General features: G+C 43.2%; 1 protein-coding gene across 3 annotated transcripts in view; it reads left to right on the top strand.

The window, feature by feature from the left end:
- The window catches only part of AOAH (acyloxyacyl hydrolase), a 168,364-nt gene that overhangs the window by 116,471 nt on the left and 30,370 nt on the right, over positions 1-21,523 (top strand). For all 3 annotated transcript variants that reach the window (XM_025873145.2, XM_025873144.2, XM_073899076.1), the window contains 3 exons: positions 3,068-3,150; positions 17,941-17,977; positions 18,728-18,802. In XM_025873145.2, the coding sequence (XP_025728930.1) occupies positions 3,068-3,150; positions 17,941-17,977; positions 18,728-18,802 (195 nt within the window). The remainder of the gene's footprint in view (positions 1-3,067; positions 3,151-17,940; positions 17,978-18,727; positions 18,803-21,523) is intronic.

The following is a 21,523-nucleotide window of genomic DNA, read 5'->3' as shown; positions in this document are numbered from 1 at the left end:
TTATTTCCGTCTTCCTATTGATTGCTTAGCAAGAAGCTAATTCATCATGTTCAGGACTCCTCCTATTTAACAAAATAATTGCCTATACCATAAATCTGTTATTGTTACATAGTGACTTATAAACACCAGACCATTCTTTCCCTAAGAATATGCAGGGAGTCCTAGATGTGTCTAGTCTAGCTATGCCCTGTCTAAAACACCTTTCTATAAGGTAATGAAAGTTCAGAGACCAAGTGAACACTATTACTTCTCTACTTGAAGTTTTTCCCCAACAAGTCTTATTAACCATATTTATGTTTATCTTATGATGCAAGCTGTGTTTCTGGGCCTACCTTATACCTCACCAAATCAAACAATAGAAACATTTTTAGATATACAAATGTTAAAAAAAAAATAAGTTACATCCCCCACATCCTACAAAAGTTACTTAAAAACATTCTCCATCAGAAAAAATTAAAATGTGGTCTTCTAGAAAACAGATCTGCTAAGTCAGGAAGAGGTAGAGGGAATCTGATGAAGATAGGGGCTCCCAGGATATCTACTGAGCATGAGTGTGAGAGGGCAGCAAGTCCAGAGTAATCAGGTCAAGAGATTTCAGGAGACATTTCCACAAGACAAAATTAATAAACTCTCTAATAGAGCATATTGAAAGGGGATCAAACAACCGTAAAAGATTTGAGAGTAAATTGATGATAAATACTTAAAAAAAATAAGCAAAGAAACAAAAGGCTCCTATTAACTTCAGGGAAATAAAAGAATTTGGAAGGGAAGAAAAAGCAATCATTGATCATTTGTGAATAGTTAAATGCTCCTCTTGGTGGTAAGAAGTGAATAGATAATGCCAAAGACTACAAATAAAGAAGTGGACTTGAAGGTATGTTATTTAGAGATAAAAAAGAAAATGCCCAATGACTCAGTCAGTTGAGGCTGCAATTAGTTGCCTCTGGGAATGGAGAAATGGGGAGAGCAGGGTAGTACGGGATTACTGTTTATCACTACAAGCCTTATAGATATAAATAGTTCAACTGTCTTGGTTCACATTCACCTTTTCAGTGAGGCTTGCTCCAACCACTCTAACCTTATTTCCCCTGCCTCCCCTTTTTTTCATAGCACTTACTATCTTCTAGCATCCTCTCTAATTTGTTCATTCAAGATGCTTATTAGGTTTTTCCCTGATGGAAGGTCAACAATACAGGGGCAGGGGTCTTTGTCTTCCTCATTTACCAATATGACTCAGGTGCCTAGAGGAGTGTCTGGAACATGGTAGGGCTTGTTAAACACCACTCAAGAAATACAAATTTGACTTTTTTAAACTATGTGCATGGGTAGGTTTGATTTTTAAAAACAAAATAAGTCATTCACCTCAAAACTCCACCACAAAGCAAAAATCCCATACTTAAACTATTGCTCAGACATCATGCTCTTCTATCAAAAAATATTATCATTAGTTTTCTCAGACTTCAAAAAGACTACTTTCAGTGCATTCCAAGTGCCCAAACCTGATACATGCTTACCTTTCTGAAGCACTGAGACAGTTGGCAAGCACTCTAATACAATAAATGAGACTCGTGTAATACAAATAAATGGTGATTTATATAAGGTTGTGAGATATGAAGTTATTATAATGAAGAAAAGACACAATACATTTGAGGAGTAATCAAATACTTCTGAGTTTAATTATTATTCATTAGTCTATACCTGGTCTTGTTTCAAAAAGGATTTTACAGAAGCCTATAAAAGCATAAGGAACATAACATTAAATTACATTTCAATTAAATTAAAGCTTGGCAAAAGAAGATAGACAATCAAAGACGGGACAAAGAGAAGCCAAGAAAATGACTTAAAGTATGTGCAGTTATAACCTGATACTGGTCACAAATTTGTCTCTAAACTCTGTGTCCATTAGTATTAGATTCAGCTACAAGTAGGAAAGAGACTCCACATATGGGTGGTTAAAACGAGATCATATTAGAGTTTATTTCTCTCACACATAAAATTTCAGAGATGTGTAGTCTAGATCTGGTATGGGAGCTCAACTCCACTGGTTCTCAAGGGTCCAGGGTCCTTCCCACTCACCCCTCTGCCTTCCCAATGTAGAAGTTATCCCCACTGTCCAAGGTGGCAGCTTGCCTACTCTGGGCAGAAAAATGGAGAAAGAGGATAAAGAAGGAGCAAGGGTCACTTGCCAATTGTTTCCTAAGAAATATTCCCAGAAATTGGATACTTCTACCTCATTTCCCAGAAATGAGTGAAGTGGCCACTTGCAGTTGCAAGGGAAGCTGGGTAAAGCAGTCATCATGCGGCATCGTTTTGCCCTACAAAAACTTCTGCTAAGGTGAAGGGGGGAGATGGATCTGAAGGTCAACAAGAGTGTCTGCCACAGCTTCAGAGCAATCAAAAGAAGAAAGTGTATAAGGTCAGGTTCAAAATCACTAAACAATGTATAGAATCGTTAAATCACTGTATTGCATACCTGAAACTAATTAACACTATATATTAACTACTGGAATTAAAATTTGATACTTAATAAAATTAAAAATTAAAAAAAAACACATTTGTTGAAAAGGACCAATTGCTCAAGAAACTTATAGCAGCTCTTGGTAAAAAGTTTAGAAAGGGATGACTCTGCATATGGGGTTGTTTAAACAAAACCCCATTTTTAGCCACCAATTAACTGAACTCGATGATGATTTAGAAACTCAACTTTGAAAAGTGTATTCTGCATACTTGGGGGTTTTTTTATTAATAAAATAATTATTGGGGTTTGGGGACATGACCAAAGCCTGAAATTTAAAAAAATGAAATAAAATAAAGGGATGATTCTGGAGGTCTTCACAAAAAGAAAAAGTTTAATCTTACTCCATTGATGCAACCGATTTTATAGGACTGCTTCTTGTAAAAACTCTCAGTAATGTACTGACAGTTTAGAGAAAACATGTCTGCAGAAATTTGATTTTTCTGAGTTCATTTGAACCACTCATTTTGAAAAATCATCACAAAATCCTGTTTTTCGAACATCATCATGCGAGTGTCCTGATACTCATATGCCCATATATATTTGTTTCAGAATTAAAGAAAACTCTATTTACCTTCGATTATGGAAAAGAAACCACTGCAATCACAGAGACTACCAGAATATTTCAAGAAATGGTAGGTAGCTTTACACTTAAGCCTTCAGCAAGTGTGCCTAAGACTGATTTTGTTTCATAAGTGTCACAAAAGCTGAGAGTTAGATAACAAGGGCCACCTAACAAAATGAATGGTCTCCTTTGCCCAGCACCAGGACCCTTCCTAGAGAAGGGCCCTGGGATTACAGCATCTTACCCACAGCAGAGGAGAACAAGAACAAGATGCGGTCAATCCTCCCCCAGACAAGTTCTCGACAGGCCAAGGTGCAGGGCATTCAAAGCTCAGGAGGCAAGACGTAAACAAGCGTTAGCAGAACAAGGGCTGAGCAAAATCAAAGTGATTGCAAAGGCTCTGCAAAGTCTCCCATATTTCTACTAGGCTTGGAGTTTTAAGAAAAATGGTTAAGTGACTGTGGCTGACGTGCCCAAAGCTGTTAAGGAAAGGAATGCGTTTTCAGAGTGTTGTGGAGACTGCAGGTCTCCATCAGCTTCCTGTGTTTCCCAGGACATAAGTGTCCTCTGGGCTTACTTCTTACGTGGTTCTCAGCTCCCACCTTGGACCCAGAGGCAGCACACTGCCACAAGATTTCAGTGAAACTCCTGATTGAGAAACCAATGTCAGGCTAATGCCGAATGAATTGCCAAGTAATGTTTTGGGCCACCGTAATGCAGAGGTGGCAGACACTTAGGGTGTGTGATGCCATATCTCCCTAAGATATTACTAATCAACCTTGGCGCTCTTGTCTGCTACACCCAGATTCTGCCTCAGCAATTCATGCAACACAGCACGTCTGACAGTCATCATCAACAGATTAGACTTGGCACATAAAGTTAAACCTATGTGCTATCCCCGGCCATCTCTAATTAACAAGAGTGCTAAGGCATTTTCCAAGCAGTTCAAGTTTTAACTGAATATATGATCTGCAAATAATGTATGTCTTATAATAACTATTCTATACAGAATAAGTGTTCTATTCTAAGAACAATGTAAGTTTTCTTACTAATAAAATAATAGCTGCTATTTATTGCTCTCTTACCAACTGCTAAAAATACTTTAAATGTAATATTTCAGCTGATTTTTTTCAATAAACTGTTAGGAAGTATTACCATATGTCTTCAGTTCTAAGATACCACTGATTATAATAGCTCCGGGGAGTGTGGAGGGAGGAAAAAGGAAGAATATACAACGTACACATTGATTGCAGCACTCAACCTCATATTAAACGTGTTAAAGTGTATTTCTTGGAACTGAGGGATTATCATGATATCCACACTGTTACAGCCGAGAAAACAGAGACATACAGAGACCAAGCAACTTGCCTGAGATCACAGATGGAAAATTACAGGGCCGGAATTTGTAGCCAGTTTGTCTTACTACAATCAGACACCAACAAAGGTCCTCCAGTCACTGGTCTGTCATCTGAGGTGATCTACAGAAAGAGATTGGCCTCACCTCTCTGCATATGAACATATCGGACAATGTAGTGGAAAGTTAGAATTGAACCTGGCTATGAATCATCATAGATATAAAGTGAACTGCAGCCCTTGCACTTTCTCTTTTCCTTCAGTGAGATAATCAAACAGCCCCAGGGCTGCCAAAAGCTCTGTCACTGTAACTGTAAAAAACAAAGGACAGAAATGCCTGTGTTGAATATCATGCAGCTCTAGAAAATGATGGTTCAGAGTCCATATTTTTTTATTTAGAAGGACAAAACACTGCCAAAAGAAAACTCAGGATATAAAGTTGGATGGTATAGCTTCATTTCTACTATATTTTTTAAAATAAAAGAAACTAGATGTACATAAGATCTACAGAAAATATACCGAAATCATGTTTGATAGATTATGATCACTTCTTTTTTTTTTTTTACTCCTCTGTTTTCTGAAGATTTTATTTTTACATATAAATAACCTTTAAAAAAAAAAAAAACTAGAAAGAAACTGAGTGTAGGAACAGTGAAGGGCTTGCCCAAGATCCCAAAGCCGAGGGTGTCAGGTGAGGGCGAGAATAAGCAATAGGATTCTGCTGGAAACACAGGCTATAAGCTACTTTCTCCCTGTGCCTAGGATACCAGCATTTCGCTCCCTCACAAGACCCAGACATGTCAACTCAACATTACTTTCTACCCACAACAAATACAGAGATCTTTTGTAAAATCAAAAAGACCAAAGGAAGATACTCGAAAAAAGTACAAAGTACAATTTGTAGTAGACGCTTCTCCCTTTTGTGGTATGCTGTCTTGACAGCATTCCTTTAAAATTCAGATCGTGGAGATAAAATGGGAAAAAAGAGATGGGAGGGAAGCCTAATCATGAAAAAACATGCATGTCAGAATGAGATCAAAACCTGTGCCTTCTGTACGTCTAACGAAATGGTGCTGGAGTATAAGGGCAGGGAGGGAATGAGCTCCTTCCTTTTCTTTAAATTTGCAATTCTTAGAAATACCTAGAATGTATACTTCGCCTAGTATAACTTCTTTGAAGATGCTTCTTGACTCTTTTTCTAAGGTTATAATTCTAAGAGGGTTTTTATTGTTGTTGTTGCTGTTGTTTTAGTTTCTCATAATTACTCATTATTTAATGTTCTGGTTTTATTTCCAGTCCTTCTTCCTATTTGCTGTTGCTTTTCCTCACTGTGGGTTTTCTTTTGGTATTATACAGCATGTAACCTGACTAGCCGTGCCAAGTTATTTCAATTACTCCCCAAGGTGTTTATTGGATATAGAAAAAGTCAGCCTTCTCTGCCCTGCATATTTATGGCTACACTTAGGTTTCAGAACCAGTGAGAGAGGGGCAGGGTGGAGGGAGACAGAAAGGAGAAAGAGAAGAAAGAGTTGAATAGAATATTAAAGACTTTCTTAAAAACTGCACAGTGAGAATTAAAGAAACAGCTCTTATTTTCATCTTGATGTTTATATACAAGATCTGGAAAACGTCTATAGGCCCCTCTACTGTGAACCACTGGTCCAGTGATTGCCAGTGATTGTAAAGCATTTTAAAATGTAAAATGTCAAAGTCATCTTTAATTTGGGTATTATTAATTCTCCAGCATGGAGGTTAGGCACAGCAAGCTTCCTGCTAAATCTTTACAGTTAGCAAAGGAGATTGTTCACAGCAGCTCCTATAGCTTCCAACTTGCCCCCAGGGCCCCAAGCAAAGGGGCCTATGTAGTGAAGGGGTAAAGGGTCAAAACCCCTTGTGGTTGGCTGGCTCCTCACACAATGTCACCTCACTTCTTGGAGATGCAAAGCGAGGCCTAGAGAGCAGACCACAGAGGTTTCCCCTTCTTGTTACTTCATAAACTCTTCTCCTTTTCTTTGCCATGTGAACTAGTAGACTGGTTTTGAATTTAGGCGCTGGCATGGGTGTGTGAGTAGGACAAATCATTTAATTTCTCTGGCCTGTCTCTGCATCTATAAAATGGGGGTCATGGTTCGATGAACAGAACTGCCAAAAGTGACCCGGGATGTCATTCTGGGTCGCCTAGACAACAAGCTATCTCCAGTGTGCCGCCTTCACCCTATTTTGCTGGGGGGAAACGCTGCACCCAAAGTCAGTCTGATTATGGGGTTCCAGGAGCAAACCCTGCCTCGCAAGTTTGCCCCTTCTTCAATAAAGCCAGTGTTTAAACTACATCACATGACACTGCAGAATTCATCACAAACCCCAGATGGGGCCCACTTTGCACAGTAGGGATAATAACAGGCCATGCCTGACCTTCCCAGCGCTATTATAAGGTTGAAGAGGAAAAATGCAGTGTTTCCTCAATGTCCGTCCTCGTTGCTAACTCCGCCTACCACCTTGTCCTATTATTTCCTCAGCATTTTTAAAAAATCAGTCGCTGTTTAAATGTAAAGGGTTTCTTTAAAAAAAAAAAAAAAGTAGATTTGAAAACACAAAAACACATTTAAAAGACATCCATGATGGGAAGGCCTGTTACTCCCAGAGTGCAAGGACAGCAAGAGGGGTCACCTAGGGTTGGGTTTCCAGGCCCCTCAAGATAGGAGTGGGCAGGGAGGCAATGGGAACGGGTGAGGGGCAGCTGGCTGGACCCAGAGAATCTGACAGAAAAAGAGGGCTCCCTCTGGGAGGCAAAGGCTGGGCTGAGGATAGCAGTGGGGAATGATGGGGCCTGGTAAACAGCAGGTCTGAGACTGACTGAGGGGCGTTGGGGCCAGGGCCAGAGGAGAAATGGGTAGATTGCAAGGGAGCGTGGGGGAATGGGAGCCGAGTGCAGCCCGGGCGGCAGACTACGGCTCCCCTGGCAGGGCTGGAGGAAAGCAGGGCGAGGGCAGGATGGGGGTGGGGGGGAGTGAGAGCTGAGGGTGGGGCAGCTGAGGACCCCGGAGGATGGGTAGGGCAAGGGATGGAAGCTGTGGGGCGGGAGAGGCTGGAGATCAAGCCTTGACTGGCTGAGCGGGGAGCTCTAGAACATGCTACAAGGGAGAGAAGCAGAGGAGGGGTTTCAAAGATGATCCCCTTTCAGAGGTTAGACCTAGAAGTATGAATGCCAGTCAGTATCCTGCTGGGAGTCCAGTGAGGCAATCATAGACCCCAGAACCACCTCCCATACCCATGCTGCATGGTCCACTTTTGGGGGGGGCCTTAGCATTGGGTCATATGGCCTCACGCCCAGTGAAGACTCAGTGAATGCTAGGTTCTATCCAGCCCTCACTGTCCTTGCCTGACGTCATTGCCCCTTGTTCACATGTCCAGCAGAGCCAACCTCCTGCCCCATCACACAAGCCCTTTGTTGCTGCCCCTGTTGTCACCCTTTTCTTGGCTTGTAGCTGAGTTTCTTGCTTCAAGTCTGACTTCCCAGTGAGCACGAGCCCCGGGGGGACCCATATTTGTACTACTAGCATACTCAGCCTCTGCCACGCGTCATAGGGACTTGTCAACCTGACACAGTCTTTCTTTTAAGCCCAAATGCCTTTCAGGAATTACATTCAGCCTTTGAAGAGAAGAAAAGCACACACAGTAATCCTTTGCCAACTTCCATGGTGGGCAACAACCACCATTGGCAGGATTACACTTCATTTTTAAAATAAAGGGTATAAGAAAAACAAAATGTTAAAGGGATATTCAATGTCTTTTTAAGTAAATAAAAATTCATGAGTCACCCACTTCTTAAATAAACAAGACTCATCAGCTTTAAGAGGCAAGCAGATCAGATCGCAGCCCCTGATCGCAGCCCCTGATCGCCGCATGGCCCGCAGCACACAGCCTGCAGGGGAGGGCACTTCTGACGGACCGGTTAGGGGCCTCCAAAGGACACTTCACTAGCTTGGAATGTCCTGTTCCCTGGCAGCCTTCCTCATTTTGTTTTTGCAGGTGTAGCGCAACCTTAGTGTAAACACCTCTTTTGGGTTGTTTTGTTTTCAGGAAGTCAAAAGTGCTTACAGGAATTTTTTTCTCCAGGCCCAATCCCCCATATGGTGTGAGGCCACCACTCTCTGTGCACCCAGGCGCGCACCCAGGCGCTCACCCACGCACCAGGAGTGAGAGCAGGGGACTAGCGGGAAGTGCGTAGATAAGAAACATGGAGCATTTTAACACGTGGCCAAAGATCATGTATTCCAGCCTCACCTACCCAACGCTGCCTCAAACTCCCTGCAGTTTGAAGCCCCACTTCTCCCCATGGCCTCCCACTCCAAGAACTTCTTGCTGGTCCCCTTCTTTAAGCTTGCATTAAACCATCTGGAGCATGGGAGAGCATCTAGCAGACTGGAGAAACTAGAGAAAAGGGACAAAATTCAGGGCAGCATATGAAATTTGTATTCATGATAACGTGCTGGGAAGGCTAAGCGGGAAGTGGGGTAGGGGGGAGCAAAGGGGTGAAGGAAGAGATTCTTGGGCAGATCGAGGAGGGGGGCCCTGGAGCAGAAGCCGAGGGAGAGGAGAAGGGGGAAAGGGGAGAGCAGGGAACATCGTGTCTGTGACGGCTATGAGCTCAGCCCCGGGCTCCCTCCTGAATGGCTCGTTCAGCTGTTGCTTCTATACACATCACTGCTCTGAGATGAACCCCCCGAGGTTACCAGCAAAGGAAATCACCTTATTCGTGTACTGCAGTACAGTACAACTCTTTCCTGTTGCTCTCCAGTGAAAAGTCTGGGGAGAGGCGAGCCCTAAATTCATCTCCATGCCTTCGTTGTCTCTGCTCATATTTCTGAGCACCAGTCGCTCTAATGGGCACAGAGGCTAAAAAGACTAAGCATTAATGCATGCGTGACCACCTTCAAGCCCTGGCTGGCTCCAGAGCCTCAGTGAGTGCCTCCTCATTCTGGGCCTCAGTTTCCCTATGTGTAAAATAAAGGGCTTCAACCAGATAATCTCAACATTCATCCGGCTCTATGACTCTGAAATTCTAAATCAGACCTCAGTCTTCAGGCTCACTCCATGTTTAAGTGTTTTGTTTTTTAATTTGATTTGTTGCTGATATTTAAAACTCGAGAGCTTTTACATAAAAATCCATTTTTTATTTCTCTCCAAAAATCAGCAGCCCTGGCAACACAGCCACACTCCTGCCTGGTGAGAGTCGGTTGGAGCTGAGTAGTGGCCTCCCCTTCAGTGGACTAGGGGTTTAGCTACCTGGCCACTGTGGCCGTTTGAGGCTTCAGCCCCCCTCCCCAGTCTAAGGGACCAGGAACTGTTCAAAGAACAGGAGAACTAGGACTTCAATGCACAACAGAATGTGCCAAAGTGGGGAAGGGCTCCTGCAAGGTGACCAGGCCCTGGCTGAGAAGCAGGAGGAGAGAAGGTATCTCTGGGAGATGCTCTAAAAATGGTGGACATGAGGGAGCTGTCCATCCTGCTGTTGGACTTAAAGAGATGCGCCAGAAAGGAGTTCGCTTCCTCAACAAGCAGAAGAACGATCAAAGGAGCTTGCCTGGGGCACAGAAACCCCACGCCAGGCCTTACTCCGAGCCAGAAAGCCAGAAAGAGCACACTGGTGTCCTCTCAGGCCCTCGGCAGCTAATCATGTATTCTCGCCGCAAATACGGTCCAGGACCGTAGGTCAGGGCACGAGTCTCGGGGGGCGTCCGTTAGCTGGATGGGTGGATGCAGCTGGACAGTTGTGTGAGGTTGCTAGTGCTGTTATTACTTTTATAGATTTCAGCTAATAATAAGTACTGCCTGCCGACTTAGTCCAGACTGCTTTAACAAAAAACCCCACAGACTGGGTGGCTTCGAAACAACAGAAATTCGTTTCTGACAGTGTTAGAGGCTGGCAGTCCGAGATGAGAACACCAGCACGGCCGGGTTCTGGCTGAGAGCCCTCTCCCGGCTTGCACACTGCTGACTTCTTGTCGTCTCCTCTTGTGACGTGGCAGGAAGAAAGCACACTAGCTCTCCGCCTCGTCTGAAAGGGCACCAGTTCTGCTCATGAGAACTCCACCCTCCAGGCCTGATTTCCTCTCCAAGGCCCCACCCCTAAAGACCTTCACAGCAGGGGTTAGATTTCAACACGAATTTTGGAGGGACACAAATATTCAGTTCCTTAAAGGTACCTTCTCTCACCCAGACACTATGCTGAGTACTTTACATATTCTATCCCCAATTAATCCACAAAGCAACCCTATTTTACAGGTGAGGACACTGGGGCTTGGGTAGGTTTAATAGCCTAGGTGATGAATGGTCCATCAGCTTGTCAGTGGTAGAGCTCAAGCCTGGGTCTGAATCCCACCAGCCATGTCAGAGCCTGTCTGCCCTGCTCCCAACCACACCATGCTGCCCCCCTTTTAGAGTCTGGCCTCTGAAGTCACCATCTTTACTACGCCGTTACCACCTTCACTGTCTAGAACAACCAACCCCCGCCCTGGAGAGGTAGGTGATCAGAATTAGATACCCCGACCCAGCATTCTGTGCCGGCCTTCCCTCGTTATCAAAAGTGGTCCTCTCAGAAAGGGATAGGCAAGAAAAAAGGTAAAAGAAGGACGAAAAAACAAACTATAAATGAGTATGAATCCAGGCTTCGCTGAATTCGGTGATACATACAAGAACTTACTATTTTCATTACAACCACCACCCTGCCTCGTGATCTCTGTTCTCCAACAAAACAGATTTTCTACCTTTAACTAGCTAACTGAGCATCTGCTAGTGTGTTCCTGACAAAAATGCATAGCCTGAATCTAATCAGGAGGAAACATAAGACAAACTCAAATTCGAAGGGCACTCTACAAAATAATTGGTCAGTACCCTTCAAAAGGGTCCAGGTCAAAAAACACTGAGGAATTAGTCCATCTTAAAGGAGACTAAACTGACCCGAGACCGAATGCAGTATGTGATCCTGAACTGGACTGACCCAGAAAGTGTTGGGTCTGAGTTGGGCTGACCCACTAGTGGGACAATCAGTGAAATTTGAATTGGTCTAGAGATAAGGCAATAGCTTATAGCAGTGTGAAGTCCCTGATTTTGATCACGGTACTATGATTGTGAGAGATGTTCCCATTGAGGGAATTTGGGTAAAGGGAAGGTGCAAATCCTTTGTTCTATTTTTGCGACTTTTTGTAAATTATTTCGATCTTTGTAAATTATTGCAACTTTCCGGAAATCATTGCAAAAAAGACAATTTTTAGACAATTTTTTAAAAGCCACAGAGTCCTGGAGAAAAGCAAAGAAGTTACCTTGCCAAGTGGAAGTAGGCCCCTCAGGAAAGTATTTAGTGAACGCAACTCCTGGGTCAAGTTTTTTGGTCTCAACCCAAAATGTTGAGAGGAGATGACAGAAATTATTTATAACAAAACAACTATGACATCTCTATTTGGGAGCCATGATCCAGTGTGCTCACAGCAACAAAGCCCGATTTTAATACCAATTTTTGAGATGCTTGGTCTAAAAGATAAATGCAGATAGGCTATGTGCCTGCAGGTAACAAAACTTGTTATTTCTCCTAAGGACCAAATGTATCTCCAAGATACAATGTTTGATTATAGTAGAAACTTTTGGAAGAAAAACATTTCAATCTGACACGTTTCATATAGAGGGACACATTTCCCTCCTTTTAGTTAGGGGAATCTATTCCCTTTTTTAAAACTTTCAAGGCTTTCAGTCTCCAAGCATCATTAAACAATGGAGACATTCTGATCCAAGTGGAGCGATTTCTTAGGATTTATCTCTGCAGCCCTTTCTGGCTTCTCCTTGGTCCCTTGCATTTCATCCAGTTTGAAGCAGAGCACCTGACAATGATCATAATGTGAAGAGTGTGAGCTTTCCATTCTTCTGTTAGGTCAAGATTTCCATCCTGTACCTCTTGAATCTGCACTTGCCAATGGCAAATTCAGAAGCAAATATCTTCTACTATTTTATGTCATTGTCAATGGCAAGGGTTCCTGAAGTCTTACGGGTCTCCTTTTAATAGATCCCTTTTGTTTAGGGCTTAAGATAAGGGACACGTGGGGCAAGTTCACTGTTACTTGTGTTGATAGCTTAAATGAACTTGCTGGGTTTTTTATCAGCTCCAAACCTTGCTGGGATGTGCCTTTACCTCTGGTCTTCTCTTTTACTTCCCTCCTTCTCGTTTTCCACTTGATTTTGCCCCCACCACTCCGTTTCCTCTCCAATATTGTAATAGCTTCTAGAAATAGGTGAACAGGACGAAGTCCCTGCCTTCAAGGAGAGCGCAACTAAATGGAAAAGAGGGACAAATAAGGGGACAACCACGGTTCTTGTGAAATGACACTAAAAGAGAGGTAGGTTGAGGTCTCTGGAGATGACAGGCATTTACCTCTGCCTGGAGAAGGATAGGAAAACTTCACCGACAAGGTATATTTGAGCAGAGCACCCTGCAGGAAAAAAAAAAAAATAGGAATCCAAAAAGCAGAGGGAGATGGTGACTCAGTGCAAAGAGGCTCCAAGGGCAAAATATCTTTGGGAAGAAGGACGAGAGAAGTTCAGCGTGGCTGAAGGATGTTGGTGAAGCTTTGTCAAGTTTTGAGACTAGGAGGCAGATGAGCACCATGCTGGGAAGGCTGTTACATTCTTTTAAAAATATATGTTTGGCGGAATCATTTATCTAGTTTGTCACAGAAATTCAGAACCACGCTTGTGAATTTGAAAGCATTTTCAGTAGGAGAAACACCATCAGAAACTGTCACAACAAACAATTATTAAGTGCTAGTATTTTGAGCTCAAGGTCAATGTATTAGAACGTTTCTACTTATCACAAGCAAACATTTTTCGGGAAAAGAAGGAATTTAAATTTCTTATGGCTGATTTTTTTAACCGGATTTTACACAAGTCATACTCTTCACAATGCTTCTTCAAATATAAAAATATGAGTCAAATCTGCATTATTTAAAATCTGATGAAAGTTAAAAAAAATCATTAGGTTTGCTTTAGGTCCATGTATGACAACACATTATCCATGAACATTTTATACTCTCTATAATGCTTTTTAGGTTTCTGGTTCTGGGTACAGTAGAGTAACTATGCTCCGCCTAGTCTGGCCCACAGAATACAGCTGTGAAACCTGGTCAGAAAGTATGGAACAGGTACTGGAGGGCTGTGAAAAGCAAATAGCAGCAGGTCAATTGAAGAAGAAAACCAGAATTAAGAGTACTACCAAACCAGCTGTAAGGTTGGCATTTTGTTGTCCTCTGATATCTCCCGACCTAGACTCAAGGCCACTTGATCTATTTCAGTCGTTACTAATGTCTGTTGTTAAACTGGCATTTGAAATGGATTACTGCTACTAGCCGTAGGACTTGACCAAGTCTCTTTCTGTCTCTGGGCCTCCTCTGTAAAGTGGGCTGCCTGATCACATGCTCTTGGAGGTCTCACCCAGTGCTGATGCTCCAAGACTTCACACGTGGCCTCTAAGGAGCACCAAGAGGCAGAGTTATGAAGCTAATGAGGCTGCAGCTGAAGGCCAGCCCCCCGCCCCCAAGCCTGGTGACCATATGAGTTTGTAAAATTTGTCAACTTAAGATATTTAACCGCAATTGGTTAAGACCCTTGTCTCTTTCCACCGTGGCTTCCCTTTATGTCAGGTCTCATTTTCATGTTTTGTGCCCTCTTCCTTAAAGAGGAGTCCCCAAATTATATAAGCCTCAGAACTTGAAACCTGGATCTGCCCCTGTCCTATTCAGATAGTTATAACCAAGATGGCATTCAACTGGAGATTTCTTTCTGAGTCATGTGTAAGAATGCATGAGGTATTTTATTGGAAATTAATTAACAAGTTCTTGGCTTAGCTTCAAGAAAGGAAACACCTACTTTTCTTTCAGTACACAGCGTCACATGACTTCTTCAGGGCTTCTTGGGATTCTAACACTTTATGTTCATTATCTGTTTCATGACTATAAGCTTCACAAGAATAGGGACCATGTCTTTTCTATTTTCTGACGTGTCCCCAGCATCTGTTGCAATGCCGGACACAGAGTAAGTACTCCATAAACATTATCAAGGTAATGCGTTAATTTATGAAGACCTGTTATATTTAAATATACCTTGTCTTTTTCCATGAAGAATTTGAGACTGAGCGCGCCTATTCTGGGCCAAGTGCAGAAAGTTGTAAGCTCATTTAGAAGTCCATTAAAAGTGTCTTACCAGTTGATTTGAATGCCCAGGATACAAAACACTTGCTGCCAATGCTGAGAGTATGTGAAACCCTTCTTCTCTTCTTGCAAAGCACTATTCCTCATTTAAAAGGCACTGAATGAACCAGAATTCAGACTTCGATGGCCAAAAAGACCCCCTTCTTCCCTTAACTGCGGACAGGTAGATTCTCCCTTGGGCCGCCTTGATGAATAAATCAAATGCCCCTCTTTCATAGTCACATCTTTTCTAATTGTAGAGACTAGACTATGGACCTCTCAAGGGTGGTGGCAGTTCTTCAAATGCCCCCCTTGTTTTGCCACATCCCACAGGCTAGGAGCTGCCTTTCTTTCCTGCTCACGTCTTCCAGGTCCAGCTGCTTCAGTATTTTCTACAATGGCAACAGCAAAATCAGCAGCTGAGAAGAAGTCTATATCCAGGAGTAGAAAGACAAGAGAGCTCAGGAGGGAGAGAAACAGCAAATGTTGATGGAGCTTCAAAAGAATAGCAGAATGACAGGAAGAGGGAATTAAGAAGAGAAAGTGATGTGGGAATTACCTAAGCTAATTACATAATCTCATCAAATGAAGATTCCCAAAAGTAAATGTAAATTGTGGAAGGCGCAACAACTCTAGAGCGCAGAGAATTCTGTGCTTATAATATAAATATTCACCAGGAAAAAAAATTAGCATTTGGGTAAAGAAGAATAGGCACGTCCTCTGTGTTGAGTGGCTGTTTGTGATTGCTGTTTCTAAACTCACCGCACCCGGTTGCAATTGGCCTGCCATTCTTGTCCTGAGCAGCAAAGGGATGTGGGTGGTGTGGGCCGGGGAGGGGGCTGCCTATGTGGCAGGCCATGACAGGTTCTCATTTTGATTCTCCTCAAGCTCTGTGGGTGCTCTGCACCTCAAATTCCCAGCTGTACTCTGGATAATGAGGAAATTATTGGCCTGACCTGGTCCTTTAATTTTTTTTCCCACTCATGGCTTGAGCTTTCATTAGTTTTCATTTCTCATTAAGAGAAAAATCAAAGAGTGAGAATTAAACACCTCTTGATTGTTATCCTACTGAAAACGGGAAGTTGAGAGTCATGGGGCTGGAACTGAATGAAAGGCCCAGCTGAGTGAGCCACCAGAGGATATGTCAGCAGGCATTGGCTGTCCGCCTTCTCCTCCCTCTCGAGAACAGTAGGGAGCAATCTAACACCCAGAAATACTTGGAGTTTACATTTAGGACTCGGTGTTGTAAAAATCTGGCACATTCTCTGAGCAGAGATAAGAGGCTGAAATCACATTGGGATTTCCTCTTTTCAAGCATTGGGTTTGGATTTGCATTAAACCTTACCCCTATAGACGCCGCTCCTCAGATATAGAGGCTGTGTCCAACCCATCTGTCAATTTCTTACAGGCACGTGGCAGTATGTCAGGCACGTGGCAGGTGTTCGGCAAATGAATGGAGAGGGTGAAGGAATGCATGCATGCTGAGATGAACTGACTGCTCTTAATTTCTGTTTGTGTGCTTATTGAATATACCCCACCTCACTACATAAAAGAAATAAAAACAGTATGGCGGTTTCTCAAAAAAAATTAAACATAGCACTACCATATGGTCCAGCAATTTCAATTAGGTATATACCTAAAAGAATTGAAAGGAGGTGCCTAAACAGATACTTGTACACCAGTGTTCATAGTAGCATCATTCACAATAGCCAAAAGATAGAAACAAAGCAAGTGCCTATCAACAATGGACAATCTGGATGAATGGACAATCCAGATGATGTATATCCATACAATGAAAAATTATTCAGCCTTTAAAAGCATGGATATTCTGACACATGCTACAAATGGATGAACTGTGAAAACTACATGAGATAAGCCAGGCACAAAAAGACAAATATTCAATGATCCTACCTATATGAGGTACCTAGTTATTCTTCAATGGGTACAGGGATTCAATTTGCAATGATGGAAAAGTTCTAGAGATGGATAGTGCTGACGGTTGCCCCATAATGTGAATGTACTTAATGCCACTTAATTGTAGGCTCAAAAAAAGTTAAAATGGTAAAGTTGATGGCTGTATATTCTACTGCAATAAAAAAGGAAATAAAGCAGCCTTTGTTCAATGTACTGAAATTCCTGAATCAACCCAGAGAATGTCAGCGCTGCCAGTATAGTTTGATTCCAGCTATATGTGAAGAAGAGGCCGCACTGCTTCAAGGGTATGTGGGCTTTCATGACCTTCACAGCTGTGCAGGCCCCCTTTTCCCATGTGGATCCGTAAAAACATTCACTGACTCTACCATACAGTGCACCTGCCCCCAGGCTTCTATGGCTGGAAATTACAGGAGAATCTGCCTTGTCCCATGAGTTGTACCACCCATCTGATGATTACTCACTTGTTACTGCAGACCAGCCTCCAAGGGACAAACTAGCGGTAAACCTCTTTGGGTTCACTTTTTCTAGACTCCCAGCCTAGAGGAGCAATACCAGAGCTCAGTATTACAGACAGAAGGGACTGGGTTTGAATTTCAGTTCTCCATATTATTGCTTGTGTGGCTTCTGGAAACTCACTTAAGTACACCTCAGTTTCCTCATCTATAAAATGGGAATATGACCATACCTACCTCACAGAGCTGTGCGAAGGCCTAAATGAACTAATAATATAAGTGCCTAACAGAGTGTCCACAGTAAAATGAGTATTCAATGAATACAATTTTCATGGAAGAGATACATTACAGGTGGTAACAGGGATAGAGTGAGGATGGTCATTCATGTCATGATAGGAGTTGAAATCTAGGCCCTGTACAGTCTGAACCTTGCACAGGCCAGCCAACCAGGAGGAGCCTCAGGAATGAGCAGGGATACCAGCAGGTGATTAAATGGGGCTTTCTAGGGGGATAGGTAGGTCTCAAAGAATCCTTTTTACTTCTTCTCATCACTCACCCAATTCCTTAATCTTTGGGGTAGTCTCCTTTTGGAGATAGATATATATCATTTTCTTGCATCTACTAGAAAGTTTACTCATTCATGCTTAGGAAATATCTTCAGACCTGAATATCCAAAGAATTTAGGATGATGTTAACATAATGCCAAGTAAACAGAAAACCCACTAAGGAGAGTTCTAGGATGAAGTCATTCCCGTCCCTGTGATGGTGCCGACGACCTCTGGCTGCACAGGAAGACTTCTCCATGATTTCAGTCAATCAGCCTATCATACTGATAGTGTTGAATTGAACTCACTAACTTTAATTATTTTCTTAATTTTAATTATTCAGGTGCATCTTCCCAAAACCTGGAGAAATTTCTAGAAACGTAAGTGAAAGAGGGATATATGAAGTTGTTTTTAGATTGGGTTTCTCATTGTGAAGAAAGAAGGGAAACCCTCAGTTGTCACCCTGTAATCACTTGTACCGAGCACCAATACCTTGCTAGTCACTCCCAAACACTGGAACATTATCACTTCTTGGGCCAGTGGACATGGGAAGTGATTAATTTGCATATGTCCTTGAAGAAGGATCATAAAAATGCGTACAAAGAGGGTCAAACTTAAGTACAGCCAAAGTAGCTGAAAAAGGGCAAAAAAAAAAAAATATTTCATTTTCCTACTTTATGTGCTCATTTTGAGCTTAAAATTCAGAAACAAGGCCCAGGGTGCCCAGAATGGAAACCTTGGGAAACCCTGGAATTTCAAAAGTTTGATACAGGAGCTCAGCCACCAGAATGTCCTACAAATCTGGACAGGAGGAAGCCAGTAACACTTGAGGACAAACGCTGTGAAAAATCCTAAGAAGATGGTACCGTGTGCGCCTCCTGGAGACTTCAATCCGCTCTTTTCAATTCTATGCATTTATGTGGTCTTTCCCTCATGGGGAAGTAATTTACAGATTATACAGAAGAAGGGGGAAATGGGAAGAGTGATTCTGAAATGAAAGAAAAATAGCAAAAAGTTACCAAAGTGGGAGACATACAAAGATCCTTTCACGGGCCTAGGCTGTGACATTGGCTGTGACAAAGTTCAGTTTCTGAGGGCTTGCCATTCACAGTCCACCTCTGGCTTCTCAGTTTGTCTAGGAACCAGCTGTTGGACCATCCAGCCATCGTCATATACGCCATGATTGGAAATGATGTCTGCAAGGGGTGAGTTATGGAGAAAGAAGGTTTTGAAGATGCTTGGGCTCTGGGGTCCCCCTCTTCTCTTCTCCACTCCACTGTTACCCTAGCCTGCTGTTGAGTTGAATTTCTCTGTCTTAGCAAGTCCTAGACACATATGAAATTGATAGAACGAATGCGTGAAGCTGAAAGACCCTTCAAAAAATATCTGATCCATTAATTCTCTGCTCTGATTCCCAACAAATGGGTATGTCACGATACAAGTTCTCAGTTGTATCACAAGATACATGCTGCTACTAAGCAAGAATCCAAGACTGAATATCATGGCCTTTTAAGTAAAATAAAGCCGAATTATAGCTACCCCATAAGAATAGGCTCCTCACTCACATTCTGATGTGGTAGAGACAGCATAGGCTCAGAGCATTCGCAAACAAACTGTGTATAATTTACAGCCAAACCTACTTATGTCCATGGCCCATAGTATGAAAACAGTTTTGCTAACCAGCTAATATAGGTAGTGATTTCAAAATGTTGAATGCCTTAGTCTCCCATAACATTTTGGAAGGTTTCTCAAAAATTGTGTGTACCCCTAAGAATATGCTGCACATGTGAATTCCATCTGTCCTGTGATTGTGGCCAAAAAGAAAGAAAAAAAAAAAAGGTGAGATCAGATCTAGAACAACTCCCCACTAGCCACCCACCCACCATTTTTGAAAACAGAAAAGTAAAGCCAAGAGAGATTATGTGACTTGCCTAATTAATCAATTAATGGCAGAGATGGCCTCCAACCCAAGTGATACCAGAAGTAGGTCATCCTACTCACTGCCCGTCCTTTGCTTTCACTCACCAAGCTTTCTAGGCCTGCGCTAAAAACCCAGTTCAATAGGGCGCCTGGGTGGCTCAGATGGTTAAGCGTCTGCCTTCGACTCAGGTCATGATCCCGGGGTCCTGGGATCGAGTCCCGCATCGGGCTCCCTGCTCCTTGGGAGCCTGCTTCTCCCTCTGCCTCTCTCTCTCTCTCTGTCTCTCATGAATAAATAAATAAAAAGTTTAAAAAAAAAACCCAGTTCAATATTAGTTAAGTGTGTTTGCTCTCACCAGCACCTCCATGAGGTAGGAGAGCCCTGGAACTCTCACAGTGAAGGAGGTGTAGACCTAATTAGTGAAGTGAGTTCAGGTCAGGAGATACCATGCTGCGATGAAGAGATGCTGATGTGCTAGACCCCGCCTTGGCACCCCCTGGGCTGGTTTACCACCCTCCCCAGAACCCCAAGGCTCCCAAGGCCCCACACTGGGGTCCCCAGCCCCAACTTCTGTGATGAGCCACATGGAACTCGCTGGTAAATAACAAACACCCCCCAAACTCTCCATGAACCAATAGTCACACCACTCCCTAGATCGTCTCATCCCCACAGCAGCCTTAAGAGGAAAGCATGATTGCCCCTATTTTATAGATGAAGAAACAGGTTCGGCAAGGTTAAGGAACTCGCTTATGTTGCTATGAGTAGCAAGGTTGAGAGGCAGACCAGGTTCTCTGATGAGGTTCTGTGCTCTTTCCATAGTCCACACCTGCCTTAACCGCTTTCTTTTAGGCAATCACTTTTTTAAACATATGTATTGACCACCACCATTGATGTGCCAAATGCTGTGCCAGGCTCTGGGACATAATGGCAAAGAGCCCACAGTGCCTGACCGCAAGGAGCTTAGGGAAGGAGAAGCACTGAGCTTCAGCCTCAGCCCCATCACAAAACAGAATGAACCTATGTCACAACGGCCAATGCCCCTCCAGCCTCTGGATCATGTTCCCCCGGAGGGGACGCAGAGCAAACTGGGGACAGTGAGCCCAGAACACCTGCAGAAAGAGGCTTTGACTCCAAGAGCCCAAACCCCTGCAACTGCATTTTCCAGCAGAACCTGCTTACTCAGAGGCCCTTCCAGCCCAGGCTTGCTTTTCCTTTTCCAAGGAGCCAAAGGGCAGGCAGACGTCAGCCAGAGACCTGTGCCAGTCTCTCCCCCAGCCAGGGATCTGGGCAGAGGAGCAGCAAGCATTTGGGGGAAAGAACGGGGTTGGCAGTGTGGGATGTCCCTGCAGTGCCCACTTTGCAATGTCCTGTGGTGGGGTTAGAAAAATAAAGACAGATGGCAGCTATACCTCCCCATCTGCCAGTTCGTCAAGGTGGAGTAGACAACCCAAAATGAGCAAAGCGATCTCATAAAAAGCTCAAGCCAGCAACGAGTTGCATAATAAGTCCGTCCTGGAACAAGTTTGGGGATATTTGCTTGACTTTTTTCTTTCCTTTTTTTATGATGACGCTAGCATTTACTGAAATAATGCAGCCATGTGCTTCTCTCTCAATTCTCCAAACTCACGCAGTTACGCAACAAATACGTGCTAAGTGAATGAAGGTCATGATTGGAAGATAGCTTTTTAATGTCTGGAATTTAAGAAGAAAGGTCACATAGACAAACACAGCTTTCCCCTGTGACTCCACTCAGTCTGGCCAAAGCTAACCCAGCTTCCCTGGCTTTTCCTATCACTCCCCTTGAAAGCTCTGGAATGTCTGCGATACAAAAGGAGAAAAATGCCTGGGAATAGGGCAAATTTGAGTGAGCTACAGCAGCAGAACCTTGAGTAGCAGGGGCGGCCTGGGAAAGGGAAATGGCTGTAAGGGCCTCAAATCATAAACCCTTCCTCCACCCCTCAACATGACATCCCTGAGAAGAATGTCGAAATTGCCAGAAGTGAGA

This window comes from Callorhinus ursinus, unplaced genomic scaffold (assembly GCF_003265705.2).
Source record: "Callorhinus ursinus isolate GAN/ISIS: 27379988/994484 unplaced genomic scaffold, GSC_fseal_2.0 scaffold12, whole genome shotgun sequence".
NCBI classification, from domain to species: Eukaryota; Metazoa; Chordata; class Mammalia; order Carnivora; family Otariidae; genus Callorhinus; species Callorhinus ursinus.
The sequence above is the reverse complement of the archived record's forward strand: the minus strand, read 5'-3'. Positions and strand labels throughout refer to the sequence as shown.